The 26,224-nt window shown below is 41.5% G+C and overlaps 1 protein-coding gene across 2 annotated transcripts in view; it reads left to right on the top strand.

Moving 5' to 3' along the window:
- HMCN1 (hemicentin 1) overlaps positions 1-26,224 on the top strand; it is a 461,110-nt gene that overhangs the window by 223,512 nt on the left and 211,374 nt on the right. For both annotated transcript variants that reach the window (XM_033960229.1, XM_033960228.1), the window contains exons 38-42: positions 1,574-1,750; positions 5,197-5,348; positions 9,619-9,742; positions 16,481-16,656; positions 21,457-21,553. In XM_033960229.1, the coding sequence (XP_033816120.1) occupies positions 1,574-1,750; positions 5,197-5,348; positions 9,619-9,742; positions 16,481-16,656; positions 21,457-21,553 (726 nt within the window). The remainder of the gene's footprint in view (positions 1-1,573; positions 1,751-5,196; positions 5,349-9,618; positions 9,743-16,480; positions 16,657-21,456; positions 21,554-26,224) is intronic.

The raw sequence follows: 26,224 nt of genomic DNA, 5'->3' as shown, positions 1-26,224 counted from the left end.
AATCATGTTGGACTATCATATGATACAATATTATTTGGAACAACAATGAGAACACAGAGTCCGATATCAGCTAACAATAATAAACTTTTATTAATTCTAACAGGGGTCGCCATTCAGCAAATTACTCAGAATTGGAAAGATTACACTAAATTAAATTACACTTTCTGGTGGAATTCAATTGTCATATATATAAAATGGAAAAAGTAATGGCATTACAACAAGGTTATATTAAAAAATTTAATAAAATATGGGGACCATTGACAAATTATTCTACTGATCAGATATCATAACACATGTATAGAACATATAGAGGGGGTAGGGAAGGGAAAAATATTGTAATAATAATATGATATAAAATTTTGATAAAGGGTTTCTTTAATTTACAATGTAAGAACATTTATTGATAATTTCAAGTGTTTCTTCATAATTGAATGTAATACATGTATTTCACTTGATGTAAGAATTTAAAAAGAATAAAAATTATTTACAAAAAAAAAAAAGAAAAATGGCATTTAATCATGACAGAAAGATGTTAATGGCTCCCATATTTTAATAAATGTAGCGTTATCATATGATACTGTGATATTTGGAATGTCTATGAGAAAAAAGAGTCAGATATCAGCGTGTAACTACAAACTTTTAATGATTTTGACTGGAGTTGCCATCCAACATATTACTAATAACTGGAAGGATCACAGTAGGCTTAATTTTAATTTTTGGTGGAACTCAGTATGTCACATATATAGAATGGAAAGATCAATAGCGGCACAGAATGGAAATTATAAAAATTTTATTAAAATATGGGAGCCATTAACAGAAAGAAACCTTAAACAGAAGCACAGACACAAGTTTCTTTTAAAATGTGATGCTATCGCTTATACAATTTCTAAGCGATTTACAGATAAAAAAGGGGAACTCAATTAAAATAAAACACGCCAACTAACAGTACAAATGAGAAGATTAAAACTACTTAAGAACATAAGAACATAAGCAATGCCTCTGCCGGGTCAGACCCGAGGTCCATCGTGCCCAGCAGTCCGCTCACGCGGCGGCCCAACAGGTCCAGGACCTGTGCAGTAATCCTCTATCTATACCCCTCTATCCCCTTTTCCAAGAGGAAATTGTCCAATCCTTTCTTAAACCCCAGTACCGTACTCTGCCCTATTACGTCCTCTGGAAGCGCATTCCAGGTATCCACCACCCGCTGAGTAAAGAAAAACTTCCTAGCATTTGTTTTGAATCTATCCCCTTCCAATTTTTCCGAATGCCCTCTTGTTCTTTTATGTTTTGAAAATTTGAAGAATCTATCTCTCTCTACTTTCTCTATGCCCTTCATGATCTTGTAGGTTTCTATCATGTATTAAGTAAATGGTGTTCCATAAAAAGACAGCAAGACCTAAAATTTACCTCACACAGACACTTGATTAAAAATAATCCATCTGGCTTCACTCCTGATATATCCTTCTACCTGGAAGCAGAGTAAGCAGCAAATCCTGTTTTACCCATAGAAGTAGAATAATTCCATTTGTATTTTAAAAATCTAATCTGTTGTTTACCTTAATTCTGACTGTAGCTATCACATGGTACAAAGACAGTCGACCACTCACAAACGCCGTCGGCATCACTCTGTTGAACCGTGGGCAAACCTTTCAAATCAACAGTGCCCACATCTCGAATACTGGCATGTATAAATGTGCGGCCATCAGTGTAGCCGGAACGGCTGAGCGCCTGTATAATCTTCAGGTCTATGGTAAGTATTGCATAAAAAGGCAGCAAAAACATTTGTTACCTCGCTACGGGGACCTTTTATTAAACTCAATGTGCACTAACTGGCATTAATGCTTCTAAATGCTATACAGTGGAACCTTGGTTTACGAGCATAATTCGTTCCAGAAGCATGCTCGTAAACCAAATTGCTCGTATATCAAAGCAAGTTTCCCCATAGGAAGGAAGGGAAACTGCTTTGATTGGTTCCACCTCCTCCCCCCCCCCCGAGGCTACCAGCGCTGCTCCATTCTCCCCCCCCTTTTGAGGAATCCGCCGCTGTTCCAACCCCCCCCCCCCCCGCGATCCGGCATCCCCCCAGCGATCCGGCATCCCTCCTGCTTGCGTTGCCCCCCTCCACCGCGATCCTACTTTCCCCCTCCCCCCGAGCAATCAATGACACCCTTTACCCGACTTGGCACCAGTGCCGGTACCCGAAGATCCTCCCTCTTCTGGCGCGGCTGGGCGGTGCGTCGGAGATCCTCCTTCTTCTGGTCTGGGCTGGGCTGGACTGGCTTTGATCATTTGCGCATGCTCAAAGCCTTCTGGTCTCGCTCTCAATCTCGGAGAGAGCGAGACCAGAAGGCTTTGAGCATGCGCAGATGCTCAAAGCCAGTCCAGCCCAGCCCAGACCAGAAGAAGGAGGATCTCCAACGCACCGCCCAGCCCAGGCCGCGCCAGAAGAGGGAGGATCTTCGGGCACTGGTGCCAAGTCGGGTAAAGGGTGCCATTGACTGCTCGGGGGGGGGGGGGAGTAGGATTGCGGTGGAGGGGGGGCAACGCAAGCGGGTGGGGGGATGCCGGATCGCTGGGGGGGGGATGCCGGATCGCGGGGGGGGGGGGGCGCTCGTATAGCGAGGCAAGCTCGGTTTACGAGGCACCAAGTTTGCCAATGTTTTGCTCGTCTTGCAAAACACTCGCAAACTGGTGCACTCGTAAACCGAGGTACCACTGTATATCCTATTTCATACCTATGGGCCACATGACATTTAGGGCTAGATTCACTAAGCAAACCGATCGCGTACCGATTGGTTTGCGACTTCTTTGCGATCCGATTTCCCTCCGGCCCGATTCACTAACCTCTCCTGCAATCTGCTTCCGATCCGCGCATGCAAATGAGGGGAATGGCATGCAAAGTAGGCAGGGACTCGATTCACTACAGAAATCTAGCAAACCGACTGGGCTGGCCAATCAACACAAGAAGCGACTGCTGGGGGACCAGTCGCAAACGTCCTTTCCAACTCTCCAGCTCCATTGCCGCCCTGCTCTCTGCCCTGCTGTCTGCACGCCCTGCTCTCTGCTGCTCTGAATCTCTCCTGCCCGCCCTGCTCTCCCCTGAATCACCGCCCGAATCTCTTCTGCCTGCCGCCCTGCTCTCCCCCGAATCTCTCCTGCCCTTCCTCGCACAGTGAGCCCGTGGTTTTAACCCGCAGGTTTAAAGCAGGTTAAAACCATGGGCTCGCTGGGCTAAAAAGTAAAGAAAAAAAAAGTCGCGGCTCAGACGGGTCTTAGATGCGTGCGCAGACCATCTACAGATGGTCTGCACATGCGTCGAGATCGCACACTAGCGATCCGTGTCAGCAGATGGGGGGCGTTCCTCTGATCGCTCCCATTAGAATATTACTGCTTTCTGAATCTATCGGACCTGCCCGGATCGGTCACGATCAGGCAGGTTAATGAATCTAGCCCTTAGTGCATGCTAATGTCAGTGCACGTTAAGCTTTAGTAAAAGGGTCCCTATACCTCGTTTTAGTTTAGCCCACTTTTGTTCTTTACAAAAATACTTCCCAGTGTGTCGGCAGTGCAGCGCTCCCCCATTTTAAGAGTCTTGACTTTCATTTAATCCCTATTTTGCTTGGTCATCACTGGAGCCTGAGCCACCACCTTCCTGGACTTTAGAAGCAGCCTTTCTGAAAAGACAGTTTTATTAGGCTAGATCACTTAGGCTAAACACTTACAGTAAAGCTATTGAGTTGAAGGTTAGCAGAGATGTCAACTTGCATTTGGAAAGAAGTACCAGAAGCAACATTAGCAGAACATAAGACTAGCCTTACTGGGTCAGACCAATGGTTCTCAAGCCCGTTCTCACGGTGGCCAATCCAGGTCACTAGTACCTGACCAAAATCCAAGGTGTAGCAACATTCCATGCTACTGAAGTAAAGGCTGCTTTGTTTACCTCATTGGAATGACTACGAGACAGCATTGTATGTTCCAAAAACAGACAATATTTGTTTATTGTTAGTATAAAAACTTACAGTATTACAGCAGCAAAGACATAGCAGAAAAATATATTGTCAGTTCAGAATATGCAATGGAGAGAAGAACTTGCACCCATATGCTTAGCAGGAGGCTAGCAGTTCCCCGTAGCATAAGTAAGTGAGTCTCTCTGGCCCTATCTGTGATGCACATGTTTTTTATACAGAGAAAATCTTTCTTTGTTCCAAAAAGTACATCCCCGAATTCTGGTCATGTGCCCCCTATTGGTACAAAAAATGTATACCTAACTATTCCTCCTCTCAGTCCACGCCTCTATCACTCCCCCCCCCCCCCCCCCGAGCAGTCCAGAAACAGAGAATTCTTCATGAACTTTCTTCCTCCAGCTCTGAGATCCTTATCACTTTACAGATGCTAATTAGTGGTTTTACAATTCTGTGCATCTTCAGGATGGCATCCTTATATGCTGAAAGTTGGCAAAGGTGACCTTTCAACAATCCAGCTGCTTGGTTCCCATAACTCGGTTCAGAGAATGTTTTGGTACCAAGTTCTCTCATCTTGCTACACCCACATCGTCCTGCAGGGATCCTTGCTCATTATAAATGTTTTATGGCTTTCCAGGGTGCCTGGCATATGAAGTCATACAGCACTGATAACAGTTCAGCAGAACCTTGGAGAAATATCCTCCCAGCAGGGAATGTAGACAAAAACTTTGTAGCAGAGGTCAGCTGGGTTAGCATTGCAAAGGATACATGTGTTTACAGACTGCAAGGTACAGGCTGGGCCTGGTTATGGGAAAATATAGGTCTGTAGTTTCCAGCATACACAAGTGAGGCCAGTATGTCCAGGTTATCCATCTTACTACCGATACAGGTCTTTCTCGATAACAGACTATGGACTTTTCCTCCAGGAACTTCTCCAAACCTTTCTTAAAACCAGCTATGCTATCTGCTCTTACCACATCCTCTGGCAGTTCTTAAAGGAACAAAATGCCATTTTCAAGCATGTATTTATCAAACACTTCCAGGTGAGATTTAGTTCATTGCTACAACTTTTTTTTTTCTGTGGAATCATTGTTCAGGGTTGTCCCCTGATTAGTGACAAGCATAATTTTTAGACCACTCTAGCAGGTATTTTGAGTTCTGTAATTAAACAGTGGCCCACTAGATCATTCTCGTTTAACTTTCTAAGTTATGACTCTCTCTTCCAATTTTGCAGTTCCACCATCGATTTCTGGTAGCAGTGACACGGTAACAGTAGTGGTTAATAATTTGGTGAGGCTGGAATGTGAAGCCAGAGGTATCCCTGCACCCAGCCTGACATGGCTTAAAGATGGGCGTCCTGTTTCCAGTTTCTCTGATGGAATGCAGGTATTATATAGTTCACTGTTATTGACAGGCAGGTTACACTTGCACATCTTCTGTCTGGACAAGCTGAGGTGAATTTTCAGAACAATGAAGCTGGCTAGTTTATGAATAAAAATTCACCTTTTAATAATTTTGGCAAAATCTAACCAACTAACCCCCCTCTTTTATGAAACTGTGATAGCAGTTTCTAGCGCAGAGGCCCGCACTTCTCCCAATGCTCATAGGAACTCTATGAGCGACGGGAGATGTGCGGGCCATTCAGCGCGGCTCCCCGCGTTAGAAACTGCTATCGCAGTTTTGTAAAAGGAGGCCTAAGTGCTCAACATATCTGTAAAGACAGGAACGTAGATATTCAGTTAGGCCAATCAAATAAGTTTTTATTTCACTTGAACAGCTAGAGAATGACACGGTGACAGAACTCATCACCGTTCCTGTCCCTGCGGATAACCGCGAGAAACCATTCCCTGTCATTCTTTAGTGTCTGTCTCAAACTCAGTCCTTCTACACCAGCATTCTTCAATGCAAGGCCCGAGGGTCAGTGAGTGACCCATTCATACTCTGATTCTTCCCTCTCTTCTTAAAGAATGACATGGGGATGGTTTTCCACAGTTATCTGCAGGGACGGGAACGGTGATGAATTCTTTCACCGTGTCATTCAATGTCAATGCTTAACTTTGGTTGGGTAAGTTGGTTGGTTGGCTTCTTAGCACGTAGCACACTCTAATGTCCATTAGCATGCGTTAAGCTTTATTAAAAGGGCCCCTAAGAGGGCAGTTATACAACCGATCACTTCCATTTATGTGCCCCAAAGATGCTTAGTGGAAGCCTATTTTATAATGACATTTGAATGCCCAGATTCCATTTTAGAATACTAGTGTAATCCACAATTACACCAGCCATAGACCTAGAATAATTGCAAGGAGATAAATATTGAAGGATGATCCACTGATTGAGTAGTGCAATTTTTATAGTAAAGCTATACACAGATGCCCAGTCCCACTTGCCGGACCACCCACCCCCGCTAAACATCACGGGCATCCATCCTGGTGGACCACCCCCTCCACACCCTGAACCCCATCAGACCCCTGGAACCCTCCTACCTTAACATGTTGGCCGGCCGGAGGCATCCTTCCTGCCTCCAGCCAGCTGGCCCGCCTTCTCATGAATGGCAGGCCTGCCCCTTCCCGGTGAATCTTGGAATGCACCAGGGAGTGGCCTTAGGCCCTGATTGGCCCATGCACATAAGGCCCATTCCCATTGGGAGTGTCCTGATTTTGATTGGCCAGATCCCTTAGGCCACTCCCGTGGGGAATGAGTTGCTGCTAAACTTATCACAAGGATACCACGGATCACTTTATCAAATATCCAACCCACAAAAATAACATCATCAAACAAAGGAGGTCTTTTTTTGGAATAACTAGTAAATTCATCAAAACTACTTTTTTTTGCACCTACAGTGTCATAGACTCCAAATATCTAAGCTGGCCACACAGCACTCCAGCTTCCCATATTAACTTTCCCAAGTAATAAATAAACTAGGAGGATGAAGCATCATTAATGGGCAATAAACTTAGTACATAGAACCTCTTATAACATATATGTTATTTCAGGTCCTTATCCTGGAATGGTGTAATGCCATATAATCATCTACATCGATCCTCCATCCTACCCTTAAAGCTCCCTAACAATTTTATTATAACTAAGGTTTAAAAATGACAATTTAATATTTTATTCTAGAATTAATCCTCAAAAAATTTGAACGGATATGAAAACATATCTGTAAAGACATGATCAATATAATCAATGAAAGAAACAGGCTTTGGGGTTTTTGCTGCACAGTAGCTGCTGGCATGGCTTTGTAAAAGAGGGGATTAATTGAAATGATACGTTGGTAAATTCTCTTGAACAGGCAAATAGAAGAACTCTTACTGCTTCATTGGCATTAGAAACATTTTTTTACTTGTCATTTGATTTTGTTTCATGGACATAGTGTTATTGCTTTTCCAGTTATTTCTGTTGATAGAGTATTAGAAGAAAACTTTTCTCTCGCTGCCGCCAAGCTCTTGCTTTGGGAACAGTTTGCTTTTTGAAGTTTCTTTGCAAAATGTACAATCAAGTTTCAGGTCAGAACTTATTTGAACCTGTGTAGCTTAAAGCACGTATTAATAGTAAGATAATTCCCACCGATTAAGGGCTTCTTTTACAAAGGTGCACTATGGTTTTTTAGTGCGCGCTAACCATGCGCTAAATGCATATTATCCTATGGACGGGTTAGCATTTAGCGAGTGCGTTGTTTTAGCGCACTCTAAATATGCGCTAAAACGCTTAAAGGGGCATAATCGAAAGGGACGTCTAAGTCCGTTTACGTCCATCTCGCAAGTCGTCCAAAGTTAAAGAGAGCCTAAGACCCATTTTCGAAAGAGACGTCCAACTTTTTTTTTTCATTTCAAAAATCGTCTAATTCTACGTCCTGCCGATCGGATCGTCCAAGCCGCTAAATCGTCCATCTTTATACCACATTTCCGTCCAAGTCCAAAACGCCTAGAACAAGCTCTGTTGGACGTGGGAGGGGCTGAACACCCGGACATGCCACCTAAATAGTGGGGTACCTTACAAGGCACTGCTGTGAACTTCACAAAAAGGGTGCCATGGCTTCTCCTCACTACAGCTCCCTTATAGGTGATGGTGAACCCCCCAAACCACCTCCAGAATCCCCTAGACCCACTTATCTACCACCCCAATAGCCCTTTGTAAAAGGACCCCTAAGTAAGAGATTTATTTTTCTAATTATGACAATTGATTGATATGTGAGGGGGTATCATTATTTATTTGGGCTGTTTTGGGGTTATATGACCAATAATTTCCTTTTCCATTATTTCCTATTGCTGCGCTTCTCTCAGTTGTGGACTTTTGGAAGCTGGTATGGCTTTTCCTTTTCTTTGTTGTTTTGAATTGATGCTCTTGGACTGGATCTGTTAGTTTTGCATTTCCTTCAAAATTCTGAAGCTCTGTTTGTTTGTTTTTCAATAGGGCTTAAAATGTCTCACAGAAAGCAAGAAACCAACGGGCTCTTTCACTAAGTGGCCTGTGCGTTATTAGCATGTGGGTTTCCTACTTGCTGAGGGCTTTTTTAGCAGAGCCGTAAAATGGCTAAATTTTCCATTTTCTGAATTAATAGCCATGCACTAATTTCCAAATTAGCACATGGCCATTAGCACTTGAGGCCTTACCGCCACCGATTTTCTAGGCGATAAGGTGCTCCCGTAGCTGTGCTAATTAAATAGTGCAGGACATGCCTGCTCTTTACCCCCAAACATGCCCTTATACGAAAAAAGAAAATCTATGTTTTAGTGTATGGGGCCTAGGGCTTTGAAAACACAGTCAAAGATTTTAAAGGTCCAGAGAAAATATACACAAAGAAAAAGCCCAGTTTATATATCTCTATATGTATACTGAATATAGAAAGTCCCTGTGGCCTGCTTTGGCAAAGCCACGGTTTGCACTTGTTTAGCTCTCAAAGGCAGCAGAACCAGCTTGTCTCTGGACCAGAGTCCCAGGCTTAAAGTACAGGCCCCCTCCAAATTTGCAGGTTTAGGGCTTTGGTTATTCACGAGTTTCTAATCCTTGACCCACCCCTACCTCCCAGACCTTTCCACACCTTACTTTTAAAGCCTGGTGGTCTAGCAGTAAAGTGGGGCAGGAGCGCTCTTGCCCCATGCAGTGCTGCAAACAAAATTTGCTGCTGTGAGTTCCCATGCTTTCTTAAGACTGCAGCGGGAACTCACAGCAGCCATTTTTGTGCATGGGGCAGGCGCATAGGAAGATTGCTCCTGCTCCGCTTCACTGCTAGATCACCAGGCTTTAAAAGTAAGGCATGGAGAGTTGAAGGAGGAGGGGTTGGCCCTAAAGTTATTCGCAGGCCAGCTTTGCACCTAACCCTACAAATATGGAGGGAGGAGTGTTCTTTCTTCCAGTTCAATGATACAGTTCCATCAGGGTTCCAAGAGTAAAGCTTCTGCAGCTTATATTTCTGTGGCAGAAGCATAGGATGGAAGACTTCTCCACTATTCTCTTGGCCTCTCTTTCTTATGCTGAGGATTTTATCCTACCTTGACCACTCTGTCTGGACTCTGTTCCTGCTGAGTCATTTCTTCCTTGCTCTGTGGCCTGCCTTTTAAGGTGGCTCCATGACTGTGAGGGAGTGTTATTAAGGAGCAACGTCTATAGTCTCCCTACCAAGTACCTAAGGTACTTATGTATTCTCCCTCTACAGGTCCTGTTTGGAGGTCGCGTGCTTGCACTTACAAGTGCACAGATCAGTGATACAGGAAGGTATACATGTGTGGCGGTGAATGCTGCGGGAGAAAAAGAAAGGGATATTGATCTTAGAGTTTATGGTGAGAAGCACTTGGTTTATTTCCTACTGCAAATGTTATCAAAATGACATGCTCTGCAATTTCTCCACAATCACTAACGAAACACGTTTGGGGCCAAAAATCTTAAGTATGGAGGTTCTGAAGAAACACATGTCAGTCAAGGAACTTGTGGCTAATACATTTTTTTATTGAATACATATGTGACTACCTTATGTTTTGAGGGTAAATATCCTGTTATCGGATCATGAAGAAGTTTGTTAAAGCAGATGACGCCTGGATAGCCAGAGAAATTGCAGATTGGTTTCTACAGTGATTTTTTTTCAAGCTGTAAAGAGTTGTAAAGGGTTTGAGGGAAGTTGAGGGGCCATTTGCAGAGAAAACGAGTTAGGCTAATCAAATAAGTTAAATGCAGATAAAGAGATTACTAAATATTATTTGAATAGTATATGTAGAACTCGAAACAGATCAGAACCTTACAAACCTCCAAGAGAACATCACTTCATGCATAACGAGACTTCATGCCTGGTTCCTCTCTGTGCAGATGAAATTAAATGAATCAAAACAAAATTACTCTGGCTCGGCCCAAAATTAGTTCACCTGCCCTCCCTCTTCACACTACCCACAGGCCCTGCTCTGCACCTTGATTTCTCAAGCAAGGTGCTTGGCATCACTATCGATTCCTCCCTCACCTTCAACGATCACCTGAATTTCCTGGCGAAATAAATGCTTTTTCAGCCTCCACATGCTGAGGAGAGTTCGATCCTATTTTCACCAAAAACATTTCACCGTCCTTGTACAATCCATTATCCTATCCAAACTCGACTACTGTAATGCCATTTATTTATGCCTAACAAAAAGAAGCCTTCGCAGACTCCAACTTATCCAGAATACTGCAGCCAAACTGATTTTTGCTAAATGCAAATTTGATCACATCTCCCCTCTACTTACCAATCTTTACTGGCTCCCAGTACTTTCCAGAATTCATTTCAAATGCTCCTGCCTGGCTTTCAAGATCATTCATGGCATCCTTCCGCCCCTAATCCCCCTATCCTTCCTTGCCCTGACGCCTGCTACCACCAGATCAGCCCACAGACACAAACTATCCTTCCCCTCTCTACACGGCATCCTCCACGCAGGAAAACTGGGAAGATCCCTCCTCTCCAAAATCACTATCCCGCTGCGGAACCTGGGCTCCCTCCAACTATTCCGAAAACAACTGAGAACCAGGCTTTTCTCTAACATATAACATCTCTTCTTCTGTTTCATCCCCTCTTTATATATTCCCTTGTAAATCTTTCTCCTCTCTCTTCCTATATTTTTAGCTTTGTAAACCGTGTCGAGCTCCACTCCCGTGGAGATGATGCGGTATATAAACTTAAGGTTTAGTTTAGTTTAGTTTAGAACTAAAACCTGAAATGTTTGACATATTGACTTCTAGCCAGAATGGATGTCATTGAAATCGAAGCAAATCACTAATCAGAAAGATTTTGAACTGATAAAAGTAGAACTGTAAAAACAAGTGAATTACACATTTTTAGTGCCATAAAATTACTGCTATTTCCCTGATCTTCAGCCTGGGCTGGCCAGCAGTTTTTAAAGCAACGACTGTCACCGGCTGAATTTGCACCTGCTCCTTTTACTAAGCTGGGCTAGCCGTTTTAGCGCACGCGCAAGACGCTAATGCCAGCATTGAGCTGGCGTTAGTTCTTGGCGCGTAGCAGGGGATTAGCGCGCGTGGCAATGCAGCTCACGCTAAAAAACGCTAGCGCGCCTTAGTAAAAGCAGCCCTTAGGGCTCATATCGGGTCTAATCTGGGAATCTCATGGCTGCTAGAAGTTATCCTTGTTTGACAGAATTTAGACTGAAGCTTAATTCAGAAAAAAAACAAAATTCTTTGTAACTTCGTCACACATAGTAACATAGTAGATGACGGCTGATAAAGACCTGAATGGTCCATCCAGTCTGCCCAACTTGATTCAATTTAAATTTTTTTAAATTTTTTCTTCTTAGCTATTTCTGGGCAAGAATCCAAAGCTTTTCCTGGTACTGTGCTTGGGTTCCAACTGCCGAAATCTCTGTTAAGACTTACTCCAGCCCATCTACACCCTCCCAGCCATTGAAGCCCTCCCCTGCCCATCCTCCACCAAACGGCCATACACAGACACAGACCGTACAAGTTTGCCCAGTAACTGGCCTAGTTCAATCTTTAATATTATTTTCTGATTCTAAATCTTCTGTGTTCATCCCACGCTTCTTTGAACTCAGTCACCGTTTTCCTCTCCACCACCTCTCTCGGGAGCGCATTCCAGGCATCCACCACCCTCTCCGTAAAGTAGAATTTCCTAACATTGCCTTTGAATCTACCACCCCTCAACCTCAAATTATGTCCTCTGGTTTTACCATTTTCCTTTCTCTGGAAAAGATTTTGTTCTACGTTAATATCCTTCAAGTATTTGAACGTCTGAATCACCCACTTACTTGATACTAAAACATCAATGTGCATCAATAAACTTAGTTACCCTATTCAATCTACTATGAAGGTTTTGGATGTAATACTGAACCAGGGACTAACCATGAAGGACCAGGTGGACTCTTTGATCAGAAAGAGTTTTTTTTACTCTCTGGAAGCTTCGGTCCTTTAGAGCATATTTTGATGCTTCATCATTCAGAATTCTGGTACAATCCCTTATACTGAGCCAACTTGATTACTGTAATATCGCCCATCTGGCAATTTCCCAGAAGAATATGTAGCGATTACAACTGGTGCAAAATGCGGCGATCAGGCTGATGTTTGGGTTGAAGAAGTTTGATCATGTAACTCCTTCCTATCGACTCCTGCATTGGCTGACGATGGAGGCATGTGTGAAGTTTAAGTTTGGATGTTTTTGCTTTAAGGTACTATTCGGCCTAGCCCCCAAATATATAACTGACCTTTTCTTTCTCAACCAATAGACATAACAGAAGCTCACATATGAATTTTGTTTCTCCACCGGTTGGAGGATGTAAATCTAAAAGACATTATCAACATCTTTTCTCACATCAGGCAGCATCATGGGGTAAAGACCTGAAACAATTACTCATGCTTGCTAATACTTATGGCGAATTTAGGAGACGCCTAAAAACATATCTGTTCCTGAAGTACTTAGGTAGCTGATTTGTACAATCTTTCCCACAATAACTGATCTCTAGAGCTGTTAGTCACTAGTTTTTAACTTTGTTAGTTCTACTCAATTCGTAGCATTTTTAATCATTGTAAACCGCATAGAACTTCACGATCTTGTGGTATGTAAACTGTTATTATTATTATTATTATATTCAGTGCTGCTACTTGGATAACGATCCAGAAAGGAGACCACATAAATAGCAGTCTAACTTGAATATCGGCAGTGTCCGGCTTTACCTGTGGACCAGAGAGTGCCATAATAGTTGGAGCAGATGGTCAACAGCACTCTATAGTGACGTTCTGCTGAAAATTTACTCCTGACCCAGACACTGTGGTTTAAACCGAGCAGAAGCCACGTTGAATAACTACCCTGTTTCCCTGAAAATAAGACCGATCCCGAAAATAAGCCCTAGCATGATTTTTAAAGATGCTCCTAATATAAGCCCTAGCCCAAAAATAAGCCTTAGTTAAGATCAACCCCCCGAAGCCCCTCCCCACCGAATGTCCCCAACACATTCCTGACTCCATCCCTGCCCAATTCGCTGAAAAAAATCAGACTCATCGATTGAGCAACCCCCACCCCAGTAAGTCCTATCATACCTCCGCTCCGAGGCCTCCTAAAGCAGCAGCGGTGGCAGCGCTCTGAACGGGCTGCTTCACGGTCTTCCCCGCTGGGGCCTTCCCTCTGCCGCATCACTCAGCACTGCCGCCGCTGCTGTTTTTGAGGCCTCAGAACGGAGGTATGTCAGTCTCACAGTGAGAGGGTTGGTGGGGTTCTGCTGCACAGGGGGATGGGAGGGAGGGAAGGAAAGGTACTGCACATGGGGGGGAGGGGAAGAAAGGAAAAAGGAAGAATTGGGGTAGAGGAGAGGAAGGGAGAGATGATTGTTGTACACGAAAGAATAAAACATCCCCGAAAGTAAGCCCTAGTGTATTTTTTGGACCCAGAATTAATATAAGACACTGTTTTATTTTTAGGGAAATATGGTAGCTTGCTCTCTCCAGGGCTGCACTTGCTTCCTTCAGGGCCATCCGATTGGACTACTCCTTCCTGCCATCAGTGTCACTTGTTGCAGCGACACGGGCAGCGGCTCTTACACACTGCACGTGGCTGCCCCACAAGCCTTCCCTCTGACGTCAACTCTGATGTTGGAGAGAAGGCTTCCGGGTCAGCTACATGCAGGGTGCATGAGCCGCTGCCTGTGTCCCTGCAACAAATGCCGCTGAAGGCAGGAAGGAGCAGCCCACCTTAAAGGAGGTAACTGGGATCCCCTGCTGACCTGGAAGGCTTCCCTCCGACGTGAGCTCTGACATTGGAGGGAAGCCTTCCTGGTCGGCTTTGGTGGAGGGGGCGGGCAGGAAGGAGGAAGTGGGCATTAAGGAGGAAGGGGACAGGAGACCTGCGCAGTGCCGCGTACACCCAACAAGCAGCTCATGGCCCCCTAAGGGTATGCGTACCGCATGTTGAGAAATTCTGGTCTACTGAATATTAAATGTACAGCGCTGCCTATACCTTTCAGCACTATAGAAATGCTAAATAGGAGAAGGAGGAGTACAGTATACCCTCATGAATTCACGGTTCTGAATTTGCTGAATCGGTAATTTGCGGATTTTCCCTGAAGGTAAAATTGCCACTGAATGGAAGCGACGGCTAAGGACGAGCGATTCTAAGGGCTCCTTTTCACAAGCAGCGGTAGAGTCTTTTACTGTGGGCCAGCGAGGTAAATGCTCTGATTCTCATTCAGTTCCTATGAGCATCAGAGCCTTTACCTCGCTCGCTCAAGGCAAAAAGGCTCTACCGCTGCTTGAGAAAAAGACTCCTACGTTGCTTTTATGGATTCAGCTCGGAGATAACTGTTTTAATGAATTTGTATTTCTGTTATACCATTTAGGGTTGTTGTGTTTTTTTTTTTTTTTTTACCAAAGCTAAACATGCACTAACAAAATTAATGTGTGACAAAAAGACCATTTTATACTTATGGGCTTCTCAGCTTTTAGTTCACACTAATTCCGTCACAACCTCGATAAATTTAAGACTAATTTAAAGACTTTTCTGTTTAAAGATGCTTTTGATTAATAGTTTTCCTTCTTGAATTTATTTATTGAGATGATTATGATTATGGAATTTTACATCCCCTACCATGTGTTTTTTTCCCCGACTACTCTATTTGTAATATTTTGTAGTTCAGTTCCCTTTTTCCCCTTTTTTTCTTGTCTGTAACGTTTGTTAATAGTCCTGTTTGATTTTAAGTTTATGTTAAGTATTGTATTACTCCTTAATACTGTAATTTTATTGTTTATTATTTGTTCATCGCTTTGAATTGTGATTAAGCGATTAATCAAAAACACTAATAAACTTGAAACTGTGTGCTAACTTTAGCAAAAAGGCTCTCCCATCTTCTCAGTATCTCCCCTTCATATTGTAAACTACTTAGATATACAGTATGTTCTGATAGTTGATACAAGTATCAAATAAAGTGGAAATGTGAAATGAAATGGATCCGTTTTCTGACTCCATGCTTATAAAAGCAAGGGGTATTTCTGTTTTCTGTACTTAGGAACAAAATGAAACCCTTTTATTGCAGTTACTATACTATTTTTGATCCCTTGAGGTCAGCCCTGATCACTGCATTACTTCCAAACTGTGAAATCAGCCGTTTTGTTTGGCGCTTCCTGTGCAAAGAAAACCACAAGGGACCTTTGTTCCTGGATCAATTTTTCTAAAAGCTTTGAAGTAGCATTGCTGGTCTATTTGACCTAGCACCAGTAAAAAAAAAAAAAATATCCTAACCTTTCAGTGAAATGTCTAGGCTTTTTAAATACAAGATGTGGTTTCAGCCAGAGGCGTACCAAGGGGGGGGGGGGAGGGCGGACTGCCCCAGGTACCAACCATGAGGGGGGTGTTCGCAGGCTTGGAGTCACAGCCTGACCCCAAGGCTCTGGGGATAGCCCCCTTGGCTCAGCATGTTCCCAGCCTTCTCGTCCATTCTGATATACTTTTACCTTACGTCAAGCTGAAAAAACTGCCGGCCTCGGCAGTGATTCAGCTACATTGCCCGCGGCTTCCCTTCTTGCTTTCTGCGTCTGCCAATGACACAACTTCCTGTTTCCGCCCGGGTGGATCGCGGCAGAGGCAGGCGGAAAGCAGGAAGGGGAACTGCGGGCAATGTAGCAGAATTACTGCCGAGGCCGTCAGTTTTTTCTGCTTGACGGAAGGTAAAACATCAGACCGGCAAGGGTTGTTACTAAAAAATATTTTTTTACATGGGGGGGTGTCAAAAATTGATGGGCCGGGGGTGTGTGTCAAAAAATGATGGGCGTCACATACCCTGGCTACGCCACTGGCTTCAGCAATTGTCAAGTGGTTATGAATGTAAAATAAAGACTCAGCTTGTAAGAGTCAAAGCTATGAGGAGAGTCAATGAGGTATGCGATTAGAGGTGTAGTTATCAACATGGTTACTGTTAAGATGTGTTATTTTGCCACTAACTCGTGTCATCCCCTAAGTTAATTTCATAAGAAATTAGTTCAAATATATTGTTCCATGATTGCTGTAAGCCTTTGGGAGTAATGTCTTTTTAAAATTCAATTTTTAGTCCCACCAAATATCATGGGAGAAGAACAGAATGTCTCGGTCCTCGTTGGCCATGCTGTGGAATTGCAGTGCCAAAGCAATGCCATTCCACCACCCACACTCACCTGGTTTAAGGATGGGAGACCACTGTTGCAGAAATCGGGTCTCAGTGTCTCTGAGGATGGAAGCCTACTTAAGGTAAGCTCCCTCTATGGCAGGGGTGTCAAAGTCCCTCCTTGAGGGCCGCAATCCAGTCGGGTTTTCAGGATTTCCCCAATGAATATGCACGAGATCTATGTGCATGCACTGCTTTCAATGCATATTCATTGGGGAAATTCTGAGAACCCGACTGGATTGCGGCCCTCGAGGAGGGACTTTGACACCTCTGCTTCATGGTAAACGACCCGGAAATTTTGTCAATGTTGAAAGTGCCAAACAGAGCCAGGAGAAGGTATTTTTGTGCTCGGGCAAGGTTTGACCATTATGTCCTCTCCCCCCAACGAACACAGACGGTGCCTAATTCTATTTGCAATGTAGAACCAACATACACGGTATAATTCTGTAAAATGGTGCAATAAGTTTTGTGCAGAAATTTGGCTACATCTAATTTCCCCTCGCCATTTCATTGAATAACAACTTAGTGCCAATAATTGGGTGAGAAGAATCAATTATTGTCACTAATTAGGATCTATTCAAATTTGTATACATTATTTTAGGCTCTGGGGATTGCACAGTTCCAAAAAGGGGGCCTGGCCATGGAAGGGTCATGGCAGATCGGGGGTATTCCTGTAATTTATGCTCTGTGTTATAGAATAAGAGGGACTGATGCCTCATTTAGGTCTGAGATTTATACCAGGGCTTAGTTAGTATAAATTGTCATGCCTTCTTAGCATTTTTTGCTACTTCAGCTTGCCTGCGGTGTTCTTTGCTCACATGTTTAAAGACAATAGACTGTTTTCAGTCCAATTCTTTATATGTGAGTTTGCAAACCATTGGACCCCTGAGGAAGGCGTGTTTGCCGAAACACAGACCGTGTAGGGTCCGGTTGGATTTTTATCACCGTATTTTTTATCATTGTACTTTTTTAATTGAATTTTCATGGTTTTATATGTCAGTGTTTAATAAATTATCTCCAGAACATCTGTATCCACAGTTTTTGTTTACATCGGTGGATTGTTTTCACTGTGGATCATTGGGTCTCCCTATTTTTCTTTGTTGGGCAGACTAGATGAGCCATTTGGCCTTTATCTGCCATCATGTTTCTATAACCATAAAGCCCCATGACCTCACAATGCATGTGTAAAGAGTCTTAGCCTATAGGAAGAGGAGATGCAAATGTTAAGAGCCTTAGCCAATATGGAGAGAGATAATGGGCATTTTTTTTGCTACTTCAGCTTGTCTGCGATGTTCTTTGCTCACACGTTTAAAGACTGTTTTCAGTCCAATTCTTTATATGTGAGTTTGCAAACCATTGGACCCCTGAGGAAGGCGTGTTCGCCGAAACACGGACCATGTAGGGTCCGGTTGGATTTTTATCACTGTATTTTTTATCATTGTACTTTTTAAATTGAATTTTCATGGTTTTATATGTCAGTGTTTAATTAATTATCTCCAGAACATCTGTATCCACAGTTTTTGTTTTTGTTTTCATGCTTAAAGTTAGGCACAGTTCCCAGCACTAAACAGGACCTAACTTTGGGGATCGTTTATAGAATAGCGCTCAGTGCGGTTTTTTTTTAGTCTGTGCCAATTTTTCTACGCCATTTATAGAATTCAGTCCAACATATACAAGTAATAAATTGAAAAGTATAATTAAAGATTTAATAGTGATTCCATTATATTTCTTGTTTTAATTAATTTTTTGTTGAAACTTGGTTTTCTTTTTATAACTCACAGTAAAACACCGAGATGATCCTACAATAAAACCCAAAATCACCTACTCTTTGTTCCCCTGGACCTCCAAATCCCTTTCACGATATAATAGCGAGATTTTATTCACAGAGACAAAATATAAGCCCAAATGCTTTACGCAGAGAGAGCTGGCCGATGCATGGTTAGTTCTGAATATCAACATAACTAGGCATTCCAGTGAAAACTCAGATATTTCACATTACATTCAATTGTTAGTATTTATCAATCATTAATATTCTCCAATGCGATTTGCAGTGTGATGAGAAACATTTCAAACAGTTTACACTTCTGGGAATGAACTTTTTAACTATAAGCTAAGATATGCATTGTGGTGGGATGGATAAAAATAAATGATTTAAAAAAAAATCAGATTTTTTAAAATAAAATGCTTTTTTTGGAAAAATCTATCTAAAGATAGTTTTCTATTTAAGATACATTATAGTCCAAAAGTTATTCATAAGAACATAAGAGTTGCCGCTGCTGGGTCAGACCAGTGGTCCATCGTGCCAAGCAGTCCGCTCACACGGCGGCCACCAGGTCAAAGACCAGTGCTTTAAATGATTCCAGCCTCACCTACGTACGTTCCAATTTAGCAGGAACTTTCCAACTTTGTCTTGAAATAAGGATTTTTAATTATATAGCATGAGACTGTATACAAATGCAATGTTTACATTTTTTGGATAAGTCCTGATAAGTGGAGTAATGTCCACAATGGTCCTGTTGTATGTGCTTATATAAAAACAGAAGAAGGAATATTCCAAAAATAAAGACTAATGTCGAAATTGCTAAATACTTCTGTAACAATCATTTTACAGCAACAGCTCTGAAAAGAATGGCTGGAACCAAGCTAACACTCCCACAAGATGGTAGATGGAACTCTGTAGTTCGCTGTTTTGAGCAGTCTAGCAACAACTATTCTAATGACATCGGGTTGTAAATATTAAGATTATATCAGCAAGAATGATTTAAATCAAATCCATGCTCCATTATGGTATCAATGTTTGAAGGTTGTGAGGAGGCTACTCATCTTTGGGGATTGCAGTCTTGTGCTGTGGCTAAGTTCATAAACGCTTGAGTCTTAATTTATAGAGGGGTAGTAGTGCAGGAAATGGCCTGGCATTGAATATCCAAGGTGAGCCCTGACGTTCGGTGATCACTGCTCTGCCTGCCACGGTTCCCTCTTAAGCTGAGAAGGAGCCCTCCACCTATAGCCCTACCAACGGAGGCCTTTGTTTCACTATCCCATTTTCAATAGTAAGGGACATGCAAGCTCTCCATGACTCCTGTTAACCTGCCTATCTCTAATGAAAGCACAATATGGAAACACTACCCCCCACTGGCAGCAATGCAGTTGGAAGACTCCCACTCAAATTAGAGGGAACAATGCTACCTGCCACCAGTCGAAAATTGCCCAGAATATGAATATCCATGAGATACGTTTGCTAGGACTGACTTTCTAGTGAATGCAGATTTACTTCCCGTTTACAAAGCCACATTCTGGTTTCTTATGGCAGTAAAATCTCTGACACTCATAGAATTCTTGTGAGCTATGGAGCTTTTACTGCAGTGGCCTGTGATAAGAAACCCTAACACGGCTTCATAAAAGGAGTGGTTAGTTCACAGAGGTTCATTGTCACGCTCTTGAAATCCTGACTGCTTGTGAGTTGTCACCAAGATGGATTTGGCCTACCATGAAGTAGATTGTTTAAAACCACATAATAGAATATATTCAGAAAAAAATATTATTATTGTTGATGGTTAAATTGTTAGTTGTCATTTTCAACGCTATTAATTGCTTGGATTTATCTGGTTGATATTCCAAAGCATTTCTGTGGTCAGCATTGGCGCTTGCTTAAAGAGAAATCCAGATCATTTTTACTTATAAGCTTGGCTGTTTTGCTTGCAATATGGCTAAATTTGTATATTTTAAAAAGAAGTGTGTTGGGTAGAGCATGAGTGAGCAAAAATATACCCATTTAGAGGCAAAATTCAGCTGCTTAAAATATAAGCTATACATTCAATTGGTATCTGTAAACAGATATATCTTACATGTATCTTTTAATGACTAGCAAAACCATATAAAGTTATGGTGTCAGGTCAAAAGCGCGCCAGGAAACAGGCGCGCGCAAACAATTGAGCGCAGCGCAGAGGCGCGCACCACAGAAAATTACTGTTTTTAGGGCTCCGACGGGGGTGTGTGTGTGTGTGGGAATCCCCCCACTTTATTTAATAGAGATCGCGCCGCGTTGTGGGGGCGTTGTGGGGGGTGTGGGGGGTTGTAACCCCCCACATTTTACTGAAAACTTCACTTTTTCCCTGTTTTTAGGGAAAAAGTTAAGTTTACAGTAAAATGTGGAGGGTTACAACCCCCCAAACCCCCCCACAACGCCGGCGCAATCTCTATTAAATAAACTGGGGGGGCTTCCCAACAAAACCCCCTGTCGGAGCCCCTAAAAACTGTAATTTTCTTCGGCGCGCGCCTCCGTTTTACGCTCAGTTGTCGGCGCGCGCCTTTGTCTTTTGCGGGGTATGAACCAAAGTTATAAATAAGTTTTCAGTATTAGCACTTATACTGCTGAAAATATTTAAGAGGTTGATATTCAGCTGGGTAGGAAGATTCCTACTTGGGTAAATCCCGCTGAGTAGATCTGCTGTTGATTTTCAGCAGAACTTAATCTAATCTAATCTAATCTTTGGTTTATATACCGGGTCATCTCTCAGTGGAGCTCGACTCAGTTCACATATAATTAAGATTAGAGTACATAGCAGAAAACATAAGAGAAGGAAGAACTAATGAAAAACTAAAGTACATAAGAAAAATAACTATAATATTATCATTTCGTTGAGGCTGTAGTTAAACCATTTAAAAGTTTTCAGGAATTTACGAAATAATTGCAGCTGGCCTAAAAACCTAACTAGGTAGTGCCACTGAATATTATGAGTGTGGACTGAAGAAACTGGGCAGCTGGATGGCCTAATTGATCCTTATCTTTTGCTATCTATTAAGTTATGGAGGCAACTTGGATTTCATCCCAATCAGTGCCTTCATCCCTTATCTGAAAATATTTTATTTCCTATTATTCTCAGATTGATGAAGTTCAGGTTCAAGATACTGGACGCTATACGTGTGAGGCCACAAATGTTGCTGGAAAAACGGAAAAAAATTACAATGTCAATGTTTGGGGTAAGTGCTATTACTGAACACTATCTTCAGATGATAATCCAAAATAAACTGTGGGACTGTGGTGTTTATATTTTTATTGATTTTTCTAGGAATTCTTTGAGCGTTGAGCTAAAAACCTCGGGCACAGCTTGATAAAAGGGGCCCTAAATGAACAACGAAAGGAATTAAAACCTCCTTCCACTGCGACAAATATTGATAAGGAATAAGATCTAAAGGAATAGCAGAGGAATGAATTGTAGCAAAAAGCTTATCAATGTCTAATTTTGATTCTTCAAGTATCCTCAACTCTTTCACACCCACTAACATCTCAGACTTAAATAATACACCCTTTAAATGTTCATGTTCTATATCTGTTACAGGTAATTTTTACATTAAAAACAAAAAAGCAGCAAAGCTCTTACAGGTCAGATTTGAATCTACTTCTAAGGCTCTCCCACACCCGTAAGATCTTTAACCATTTTGAACAACTGATGGGGATAGTTGTCAGACTCCACTAGCTTCTTTTTAATAAATTCTTTCTTACATTGCAAAACCTTATTATAATAATACCTACTTTACACCCAACATTTTCTCTTTTATCCGTCTGACTGATTTTTTTGCCACTGCCTCTGTAATTGATGTAACCGACGCCTTGCTTCATAAAGCCCTTGATAGAATCGCTTATTTTTTTGCCAAAATTTCTGAATCTGCCAAATACTCTTCAGAAATCTCAGCTTTAACTGAATCCTAGATAGTCAAACCAATCATTCACCCCTTCTTACACCTTCATTGTGCAATAGTGACACCTAGTGATCAGGCCTATGGTTACAGGGTTTCAGAATAAGTCCCTGATTGAGAACTGTTAGAGTAATGAGTTGGGAAAGAGAATATAAGTAATTAGCAAAAATCCTGGGATAGTTGCAGATGAAGGCTTATAGCACTAAACTCACTTTTGGTTTTAACTGAGAAAAGAGAATAAAAAGGACTGGAGTCAAAAGAGAGGTAGAGGAAGAGATTGTATGACATAACTATGACACTGTAAAGTTACTGCCAGTATTGAGCAGTCCTGTCTTTTCATAGATTCTTTGGCTGGTTGCAGGGGGATTGGCTATTGTGGACGCTGTCCCCCAGTGATTATCCTACCTCTGAAGGATGGCCTGGCATTTGAGTACCTGAATGCACCGAGTCTAATAAAAATGAAATGTATCCAGAGGCTATAGGGACACTTTTTTAACGCTTGTATGCTAGTAAGGTAACATTTCTGGGAGGGGTGTGCTGACTGAGCAATTTGAACTGTCCAGGCATTATAAGCGAGTCTCAGATATAAGGCAATGGTGCACTGTTCCTTCTTCCCTCTCCTCAGCCAGTCAAATTGTCAAGCTAGTCCTAATCTATATGCATGCTGGTTTTCTTCCACTATATACTGTTATGTTCCATGCATGTTAATTAATGTAATGTAATATAATTTATTTCTTATATACCGCTAAACTCTGTTAGGATTCTAAGCGGTTTACAGAAAATAGACAATAGTGTACATTAAAATTATAAATAATATAGGTTTACAGAGAAATATACATTAAAGGATACAATAAAAATAAGATAAATAAATAAAGAACAGGTACTTAGAAATTCCCTTACTGTCCCGAAGGCTCACAATCTAACTGAAGTACCTGGAAAAATAACAATTAGTTGAGTAATAAAAGTAAGAAATAGAAATAGAAGAAAAAATAAGAAAATAAACATTCTAACAAGACTACATTGATCTAAGGACTTTGAAAGGTAGAAAAGAAGAGATATTTAATTAAGAGATAATTAAGGATATTCTGAAAACTATACCATGGATGGTTATGGATGGGGCAGAGATCAAGGATTGGTTCGGCAACTCTGATACAAGGAAATAGTTTGGAACCTTTTAGGCTCACCATAAAACATAAAATTAAAGTGAGACTTTGTTTTGCATGGATGCCAGAGTTTCACTTTATCAAAGTATGAATTGCCTTTGACTGGAAAAAAAGATGAGATGTTTACACAGGCTAAATAACAGAAAACCACACTCCTAAGAAAAAACACTCTATGGCTATCATATTGAAGCTAAAAGCTCTATTTCATACTTTGGTTGTTTACCTCAGACCATGGAGCATTTTACCCAATTTCTGGGTTCTTTGTCTAATGATTTACACGCTCCTATTCACTTCATAGGTTTCCAATCACCTATTTTATACATTTAAAAATTTATTCTTTATTATACTGAATTATTTTAAAAAAACTTTAGTACTTGATTAAATTTTTACTCAATAAAGTGTCAAACTGTTCAAAGTGCCAAACAGGCTTTTCTTAATCAGCAACTAGTGCAAGCAGAATGTAATTTTTTCAAAAGGCTCATAAAAGTCCATAAAAATTAGTAAAGTATATCAATTAAATGTCTTTACTTTTGATGTTGAGACTTAGAGCCGTTGCAGAGATATATTTTAATTAAGTCCAATGCGGCCTGCGTTTCGCGGTATTAACACTTTACCCGCTGCATCAGGGCTTCAACTGCAACAGTGAGTAAAAAAGCAGAGAAAACTCATTGCTGCCTATTTGTAAAGCATATATCCCTTAAAGTATTAAAAAAACCTTTTTTTTTTTTTTTTTACCTTAATAGCACTGCAACACTCTTTTGCCGATTCCAAGCAACACACAAAATGGCGATACCACGTTGAAAAAAAAAACGTGATGACGTCAAACTAATTAACATCTGACTTATGATCGGAGGGAAAACACGGCAACTTCAAGTAACTCGAATTCCCCATGTTCAAATTTAAATTATAAACGAAAGACCAATAAATTCATGTATTTGTCCAAATTTAAATTTAGATTAAAAAAAACAACCCATGCTCAATAGAAATGCTGCCACTCCCTGGCCTTGTTCAAGTCCTAGTGTATTAAGCTTAAAAATCCACCTTTGCTCTTTTTGGGCTAACATTTTTTTTAAAATGTTATACAGGCAACATGAACAAAGACCAGTTAATTAACCAGTGGCATGATCAAAGTTTAAATATACAGGGTTGTTGAGTCAGTGTGTGCGGCAGGGTGGACAGAAGGACTAGTGTCATAAGATAATTTCAAAACAAATTGCAGAAGTGTGGCATTTGCATAATTAATCCTTCAAATGCAAAATGTCACATTATCACTGTTGTTTTATTTTTATTGCTTGGATGCAAACATATTCTGTTGTCTCGGCATTTGTTGGCGCCAGTAGCTACAATGCCCACAAGCTTTTCTGTTTATTGTGCCTCTATGAAGCTTGGGTTTTTTTTTTTTCAAAACAGACTCACATGACGACAGTACAATTTCCTGCAGGCAAGTCCTCTACAGAGCTAATTGAGATTCCTGAAGAGGGTACAGTTTGCTGTACCGAAATGCTTGCAGCATTGAGTCGTAAATTATATTCCGTCTCTGGAGACATCTCATTCTTCTTTAGCTTGCGTAGGCTGAGGAAAGTTAGATCACTATTTCTCCATGGTCCAGTCCACCGTGCTTGCTCAGTTGGATTATTGCAATTCTGTTTAGTTGGGCATTAAACAGGGTAGTCTAGATCGGCTGCAGTTGATACAAAACACAGCGGCTAAACTTATCTTTGGAAAGAGGACGTTTGATCACGTATCCCCATTCTTGAGAAATCTTCACTGGCTTCCAGTTCATTATAGGATACAGTTTAAGTGCGCATGTGTTCCTTTATGGAATATTTGACCCTTCAATCCCTTTATGTTGGAATGCTACTAGATCCTGTTACTCGAGGATTACAACAATATATAAATTGTAACTTCCTTCTTTTAGAGGACTTAAATGTGCTGGGAAGCTTAGTAAATCTGTGGCATTTAAATTGGTTGAAATTTGGAATAGGCTTCCTGACTCTATCAGACTGATAGGTCAGTTACAACCATTCCGGAAAGATCTAAAAACTTGGGCTCCTTTTACTAAGCTGCGATAGCGGTTTTAGCCCGCGCTAGATGCTAACGCCAGCATTGAGCTGGCGTTAGTTCTAGCCACATAGCACATAGCATAGTGCGTGCTAAAATTCTGCGTGCGCTAAAAACGCTATTGCAGCTTAGTAAAAGGAGCCCTATATCTAATCTAATCTAAACCTTAAGTTTATATACCGCATCATCTCCACGAATATGAAACTCGACACCTGCTGAAGTGCTGTGGTAACAGTATATCCTAATTTTTTTAGTCTCTGAAATGATACACTCTCTCGTCGGCCTATTCTTATGTCATTCTAATTTAATCAATTGTGAACCGAGTCAAGCTCCTTCGGGAGATGACCCGTATAGAAACTGAAGATTAGATTAGATTCTCACATGAGAATAAAAAAGTAGGGACGATCAACCTCCAATGGACCACAAAAACCCCAAGATGCAAGGCAGTTTATTAGATCCCATAAAGGAATAAAACGTCCATATATATACTCTGAAGACCTGATATGGCACTGTGTTTCGGCAGGTAAAATCGCCTACCTCTGGGGTTGAAACATCTGTCTAGCGTGACTACGCGATCCTAACCATGTAGTGAGACACTAAAAGAGTTCAGTTTTACCCCAGGACGTCACCCACATTTGTAAAATGATATGAAATTCTAAAAAAAACCTCCGAGCCATAGCCTGGGCTACAAATCACGGGAAATTAGAAAACGTTGTTAAGAACATAAGAA

Source organism: Geotrypetes seraphini, chromosome 10, assembly GCF_902459505.1.
Source record: "Geotrypetes seraphini chromosome 10, aGeoSer1.1, whole genome shotgun sequence".
Taxonomy (NCBI): domain Eukaryota; kingdom Metazoa; phylum Chordata; class Amphibia; order Gymnophiona; family Dermophiidae; genus Geotrypetes; species Geotrypetes seraphini.
The sequence above is the reverse complement of the archived record's forward strand: the minus strand, read 5'-3'. Positions and strand labels throughout refer to the sequence as shown.